The following is a 7,795-nucleotide window of genomic DNA, read 5'->3' on the forward strand; positions in this document are numbered from 1 at the left end:
GTGGCCCCCTGCAGGTCCCCCCAGTGCCTCACAACCCCCCTGCTGGTACCAGCTGACGGGAGAGAGAGAGGGGAGGAAGAAAATAAAAGCAGGGGGAAAAAAAACAAGGCTTCTGGGAAAACAAACACTAGTCCTTGTTTCTTGGCACTCATCTCTTAACCCTTTCACTCGCTCTGGCTCGTGGAAAAAAAAAAGTGAATGTATCAGAAGTTAAATCGGATATAAATGACGTTTTCCTTCTTTTTTTTAATAGCATTTTCTTTTTTATTGCAAATACATATACAAAAGATTCTTTAAAGACAGTACAAATACATGGCAAGATCGCAAGAGAGGGAAGGGGGTGGGGGGGAAAGGACTATTGGAAACATCAGTTCTTTGATATTGAGAGAGAAGGAAATGGAGCAGAGCAGAAAGGATGGACGGGTCCCTCTGGCGATCGCACGAAACAAAAAAACAAAAAAAACAAAACAGGAAAAACTGCAAAAACTTTGTAACTGAGATAACATTTTCCAGTTCTTTCAGCCTTAGTTTAAAGTCAAACTTAAGAGAAAATTCACAAATAACAAATAATTCGTACACATTTCGTTAGATAGTCCCCCCCCACCCCCAGACCCTCAGAAAAAGGCAAATACATACTTAAAATAGACATTTAGATAACATAAATTAAAAAAACAAAAGATTACAGCATGTACCATTTTTGTCTAAGTACCCCCTGGGTTGAAAATCAAATTTTAAAAAAGAACAACAACAAGAGGGAATTTATATGCCGCCTACACTGCAAAGAGGACAATTCATTAGTTATAAGAATAGTATGCAAAATAATTAATTTCAAAATAAAATTAAAGCTAATAAATAAAGTTTTCAAACTGGGATTTGAAACAAGGGGGGGGGGGGGGGGGGGGGGGCACGGTGCAGGGAGTGTGTCGGTTGGGACGCCGGGATGGTGGGAGACTGCAGGGGGGGTGTGTGGGGGGGGGGGGACACCCTGGGGGGGTCAAAGGTGACTTCCTGTAGCTGTCAAACACACGCTGTTTGGACGGTAAGTGTAATCTCAGCTGTGGCCGTCGCACACACGCACACACACACACACACACACACACACACATAAGCATACAAAAAGTTAGAGAAAATGTAAAATCCAAGGCACGGATGGTGGAAAAGGTTGCAGTCCCCCCCCCTCTCATTTTTTCGCCCCCCTTCTTCGACACAGCACAGCATTGTGAAACCAAGTCTCTCTTTCTCTGTATTGCCTAATAGCTTTTCCAATGATCATGACACATAATTTGAAAAAAAAAAAACCCAAACTAATCAACAGCATAACAGCTTAAATACAAACCATATTTGCTGAATGGCACAGAAAAGAATAAAGGAACAAACTGGAAAATCCTCGCGTGACATAGAACAGAGAGAGAACCAGACACGCCACTACCAGTGAGTGGTTAGTCGCTGAGCTGGTTAAAAAATATAAAGCTTTGAATTTTATATCTACAGGTACAAATAATTACCCTGCCTCCCTCCCCACCCCCCATGGGTTACAAACTGCCAGCGTATGAAGAAAATAAACAACAATGGAGAAACATACACAGTACCTACTGAAATATCGACAATCATAAGTCCTCACAGAGGATTTTTTAAGTCTTTTCATCTCTCTAAAAAATATATATATAGTTTCTATCATGATACAATAGCAAGGCACGACGTGAGCCAATCACAAGTCCAGCTCTCCTCTTCTTGGAATTCAAGTGTCTGATTCAGGGAGCAACTCTGGAGGGAGAAGTCTCCTTGAAGTAAAGTGTTTTTTGGAGTGTGTGTGTGTGCGTGTGTGTGTGTGTGTGTGTTTGTATATGTGTGTGTGGCTGTACATGTCATCGTGTTAAGTCTTGTTTAAGTCTGTGGGGCCAGCTCTCAGGGTCTGGTGAGCTGGGTGTAAACGGGCGCCTGCTCCCAGTGCTGCGGGCTGCTCTGGGGGATGGAGGGCACCCCTGTGTTGTCGGCGATGGGCGTGTACATGGGCCTCTGGCTGGGGCTGCTCATGTAGCTGAAAGTCGAGTACAGCCCTGAGCCCTGCCCCGCCCCCGCGTGGCTGTAGTAGGAGGCAGCGGCGGCGGCGGCTGCTGCGGTGCCCCCCTGGTGGTCTGCGTATTCGTACTGCTGCGCCCTGGAGATGGCCGGGTAGGAGGAGGGGCTGTAGTGCTGCAGGTTGAAAGGGCTGTAGGTGACGTGCTGCGGGGAGCCCTGCTGCTCGCTGAAGTGGCTCGGGCTCAGCTGCTCTGTCTTGATCTGGGTCCTGTGCTGGGCCTGACCCGCCTCTGAGCCGCCGTTGCTCCCCAGGGAGGTCAGGGTGTGCTGCTGCTGCTGCTGTTGTCCCTGCTGGCTCTGGCTTTTTGCCAACCAGGCCGCAGCACCTCCTGCCTGAGGGCTGACTGGAGCCCCGCTGCTGATGCTGTAGCTGCCGGTGTAGGTGACGGCCGCGTTGCCAGGGCCGCCTGCAGAGCCCGGGTGACCGTTAGGCGGGAGGTACTGGTCGAACTCATTGACGTCAAAGGTCTCGATGTGGGAGATGACATCACTGCTCAGCTCGCCGATGTCCACATCGCGGAAGTCGATGTTGAGCTGGCGCCCGCCAGGCCCGTCAGCAAGAGAGCGGAGGCCTCCTTCACGCTTTAGGTCCATCTTGCCTGAGCTGACATCAGTCTTAGGGGTGGTGGGAGGAGTGGGGGGCCCCTGGGAGCCTGGAAGATGAAAACAGGATGAGTCAGATTAGATGTGTTTTTTTTCTGTTTTGTGCTTTTTTTAAAACAAACCAGCAGCAACTATTTTAAACGTTTTTTGAATGAACTACACAGAAAGAAAGGAGTTAAAAACAGGCATTAAAATAATTAGTGAGAGAAATGTTTAACCACAGCAGGAACTGAAATGAACATATTTTTCTGTAGGCTCACCTGAGTGCTCGCCCGGAGAGTGCACCTCTCCCATGCTGGAGGCCGGGGAGTCCGCCTGCTGGAGAGCTTTGAAGATGGCATTCGGGGAAATGTGCGTCTGCTCGCTGCCGTCCTCCGTCTCGCTCTGTCCGTTCTTCACAGACTTCCTCCGCCGGGGCTGGTATTTGTAGTCCGGGTGATCCTTCTTATGCTGCACCCGGAGTCGCTCAGCCTCCTCCACAAACGGCCGCTTCTCGCCTTCATTGAGAAGTCTGTGCGTAAAAAGGACGGGTAATGGACTTTAAAAACTTTTGCGCAACATTCTATTCTTCCAAAACAAACAAACATTAATAAAAAAGCTAAATAAAATGTTTAAATAATTAAAATCATGCTGCATTAGAGTTAACAGAGGTAGATTAAGTTTAAGTCTCGGACAGATGAGAGGTCAAATACATATTTCACACACTCTGCAGCGTAAATCCGTGCGTAAAACCTGAAAAGAAAGTAACAGTAACCACTCTTACCTCCAGAGTTTCCCCAGAGTTTTGCTGAGCTCTGCGTTATGCAGGTGTGGGTACTGATCCGCCAGCTTCCTCCGCGCAGCCTGAGCCCACACCATGAAGGCATTCATCGGTCTCTTTACGTGAGGCTTGTTCTTGGTAGATCCGTTAACGCGCACCGGCATAGGCACGAGGGTCCAGTCGTAGCCCTTAAGCACCTGGGACACGGCGTCGCGGATGCAAGCGGGAAACTTATCCTCCTCGTCCTTCTTGAAGTCGTTCAGGGTTCCGTCCGCTCTGAGCAGCCCGTTCTCAGACGGCCGGGTGTTCTCGGTGTCAGAGCCCGAACCGGACGGGCACGGAGAGCCCGCAGAGTCCTCGGACATGCTCGGGCTCGGGGCATCAGAGAGACACTTGTCTTGTTCCTCCGACATCTTCAGGTAAGGGTCGAGGAGATTCATACGAAAAACTGTTTGGTACCAAATTACGCGTGAAACGGTTAGAGTTATCTCTGCTTTCTCGCAAGAGGAAAACGCCTCTTTAAAAAAAAAAGCGACTTTAAGTTGCCAGAATGAGTTTAATCAAAGTCTTTGAAATGAGAGGAGTGCGCAGAAAGCACTGCAGCTGATCCTCTTTTGCTCCGCCGCCGTGCGTAAAAGTGAGTTTGGAGAGCGAGTGCGTCTGCAGCATGAGCTTCTGACAGACTCCGTGGATGAGTGCGTTTTCTGCAAGCGGGTCCGTACTTGAAAGAGCCAAAAAAACACATACACACACACACACCAGCTGGTCAGAATTTTGCTTTCAACTCTGTGAGATGAAATGGTAAAGTGCTCCTTTCCAGTCTCCAAGTACAATCCCCAGAACGCGTGAGTGCTTTGAACTGCAAACGTTTTGCATGCAGGCTTTATAAGAGCGTTACCATGCCGCACAGGAAAGCCCGGATCTGATTGGCCGAGGGCATGTGACGCCAAAGTAAAGGAATTTGATACCACTTTTTTCTCCTCTGCTTACCAGCACACTACACACACATTTATATATATACATATACATATACACACACTACACACACATATTCAGAGACACTTTCTCTCTTTGAATATTTTTCCTATAGATTTTTTTTACATCTTCAAAATGGAAATGTAAGAAATAAATGTATATAAATGTTATAAGTGATTTTTTTTTTAAGTGATTTTGTTTAGAAGGAAAAACACTGAAAGAGAAATAAATTCATTAAAACAATGGCTAAAACAAGATAAGAGCATAGGAAAGATCCTCAGTAAAGCAAAGTAATTTATAATATTTAAGCATCATAAACAGCTACAAATTCTTTATATTCTTACTTTTATAACATTTTCATGTGTTTCCAAATGTCTTTCTCTGCATAAGTCCTATACTTACAGTTACATAATGTCGTCAACAGGGGGAGACAGCAGTCTAGGAACTCACTGAGCTACCTCCCCCCGCTGAGAGCAGCAGCAGCAGGAGGAGGAGGAGGGATGAGGAGGAGGAGGAGGGAGCTCCAGCAGGCTGCTGCAGGGCAACATGTTGCTGTCAAAGCTCAGCTTCTGATTTGTATCGCTCTCCTCATTTCCAACAACAGGGCAATGATCCAGTGAATGGCGGATTCTGTTCATTTTGCTGACTGCTCAACTTCCACGCTGGCCTCACTTTGTTACCAAATGTTCCTCATAAAAAAAATGAGAACATTTCAGTTCTGTTACAGTTTTATAACTTTAGATCCATTCTGGAAACATACAGATATTTGAAATTCAACTCCCAATATGTCCGTGATATCAGCTCCCCTCGCCTGTGAATACATGAATTATTTTTTTTTAACAAAGGTGTTATGACTTTTCATGTTCTACTTTTGCACACATCGTTCTGGAAAGGAACACTGCATATTTTTGGTTATTTTTTTGGTCTGTCTCTGGTAGAGAAGTTTACTTAAGCAAAAGTAGCGATTCAGGAATGTAAAAACCAAAATCTTACATACAAAATCTGCACTAAAATGTACTTTAAAGTAGTCAAAACACTTATTGTGCACCAGAGTTCCATATTGTATATTACAGTACTGCATTATTATTATTACTAACGCATTTATGTTGTAAGTTGTAGCTGTTTAAATCAAGTTGGAGACAATTTGACTTATTTTAAATGTGTTTGGATGGTTTAATCTGTAATAATATGTCATATTTTATATGTTTTAAGTGACAAATCTTAATTGGCAAAGTAACTAGTAGGCCTTACTTATGAATATATGTCAATATATTTCTCTGAAATGAAAAGAAAGAAGCAGAAAACAGGAAAACTCAAGTACAAGTGCTTCAAAGTTGTACATTTCTGTCACAACTGTATTAAGATGCATCATCTTCAAGTGATTTCTACCTTTTAAACACACTCTCTTTTGTCCTCTCACGTCAGCCAAACACAGCCGACTCCCCAATCAGTGTAACGCGAAGTGCTCTGCAGTGGTCACCGACGGTAACCTGCCCTGAGCATGCCCGCCCCCCTTTTTGATTGTTTATTATGCTTTGTGGAGATGTGGAAATGTAAATCTCAGTTCGGGCTAATGTGGACAACATGTGCTACCTGAAGTCGCTTTTAATAGCTCACAGATGTCAGGTAGAGCTAATTTCGGCACTGCTGCACATACAGACACCGACTGCCTTTATTTTAACACGCACACTTCACTTTTTTTTCTTCTCCTTCTTCTTCTGTCTGTGTAAGAGAAAGAGTAAGAGTGTGTTTTGGATGCTGTAATGTGTGCCGTGTTGCTTGTTTGCGTTCGTTGCGACTGCTCAACCTCTGAATCACTCAGTAATTCTTTCTCTCCCTCCACCAATTAGGCCTGTGGTTCCAAAACACTAAAGCCTAACATCGGCCCCGACTCCTTCGTTCCCCCTGTGGGTTTATTTACACGAGACATGCTTATTTAAGATACTCACTTTGAACACAAATAGAGAGGGGAGCAGTTTGGCTCTGCGTTAATAGCTCGTGGGACGTCGCTGCGGTCGCGTGTTGCATTGCGTGCCGTTACGCGGTCCCGGGCCAGAACACGACCCTGTTTGCTTGTAGAGCAACGGAGGCGTGAACGCATTGAGTCACAGAGCTGCGGCAGGGGTGGAAAACGTGGTGTTGCTATTGACAGAGTAAATACGGTTAATGGAGGTTTTGCAGGAGAAGAAGAAAAAAGCGAGGGGGGGGGGGGGGGGGGGGGGAAGGAGCGGGGACGACGAGGAGAGTGAGCAGAGTGTGAGAGAATGTTGGCAATAATAAGAAAAGCATGACAATTAATAAGAAGGACAAGGACGAAGATGTAGGAAACATAAGAGTGAGTGAACCCTCAGCAGTTAAGAGCAGCTGTCACCTGGAAAATCTGCATATCTCAAACTCACACACACACACACACACACATCCTGAGAGCACACATGAACCCCACTCCCACGTGACATCTTGTCAAAAAAGTAAAAACTGCAAAAAAAAAAACTCAAATCTAACACCAACATATGGTTAAACACACCTCCTCCTCTTCCTCCTCCACATGTCGCACAAGCAAGTTAGAGTCACAAATGAATCTACAGCTTTTATAACCAATTTCAATCCGTTTCAACTCTTAACAGTTTTCAGGAGATTTGTTTGTGGTTTCAAAGCTGCTGCAGCATGAACGTGTCGTCCATTCTGTGGTCTTCCAGGCAGGCACAGAGGCAGGCAGGCAGGCAGGCTGATGTCTTGGGAAACTTCTCATCTTGACTTGGAGCTACAGCGTAAAAAATCTGAACAAACAGTGGGAGTCAACTGCTAAACTCTGTCTGCTTTTCTTTTGGGAGTCCCATCAAGCCCGCATGACATTTTTCTACACCTCACACCTACCAGAGTGAGAAATGTGGGTCCAGGTCTCTCTTTTTTGTTTTTTTTGTTTAAATGCGCGACATGCACGATCAAACCAAGCCAGTGAGAGTATTTTCAGGTCAGGGGCCTGCATCTGTCAAAAAAGCACTACATTCTGTTTTCCATTGCAAAGAATAGACTACAGGCCTCTCTCACTGCAGACATTCTGACTAGTCACAGCAGGACAGGTTTCATAAATATCAGTATTGATGCTTCTGTTGTATTTTCATATTACAGTGAGGCAGACTCTCCTGGTTCTACTACACCTGAATGGAATACGTCCTTTTGACCATCAACCTTTATCAAACCTTTTAATAAATACTCAACCAAAAATCTTCCTATTTGAGTCTCAAATGCATCTGTAGGTTTAGAAAGTGGCTCTGAAAGGTTTGTACCTTGGTCTTTCGTGGATTATGGGAGCTGTAGTCAGGTTGGATTCACAGCAGTTACAGTGGACTCCAACTATGAACCAGAGGCACAGGTTAA

General features: G+C 45.3%; 1 protein-coding gene across 1 annotated transcript; it reads right to left on the reverse strand.

Annotated features, from left to right (window-relative positions):
* Positions 1–249: 249 nt before the first annotated feature.
* Positions 250–4,282, reverse strand: LOC134003022 (transcription factor Sox-9-A-like). Its single transcript, XM_062442114.1, has 3 exons — positions 3,446–4,282; positions 2,943–3,193; positions 250–2,732 (listed from the first exon to the last, which is right to left on the reverse strand). The coding sequence occupies exons 1-3, from the start codon at positions 3,880–3,882 to the stop codon at positions 1,906–1,908; spliced, it is 1,515 nt and encodes a 504-aa protein (XP_062298098.1). The 5' UTR covers positions 3,883–4,282; the 3' UTR covers positions 250–1,905.
* Between the last annotated feature and the right edge of the window lie 3,513 nt (positions 4,283–7,795).

Source organism: Scomber scombrus, chromosome 21, assembly GCF_963691925.1.
Source record: "Scomber scombrus chromosome 21, fScoSco1.1, whole genome shotgun sequence".
In the NCBI taxonomy this organism is placed as follows: domain Eukaryota; kingdom Metazoa; phylum Chordata; class Actinopteri; order Scombriformes; family Scombridae; genus Scomber; species Scomber scombrus.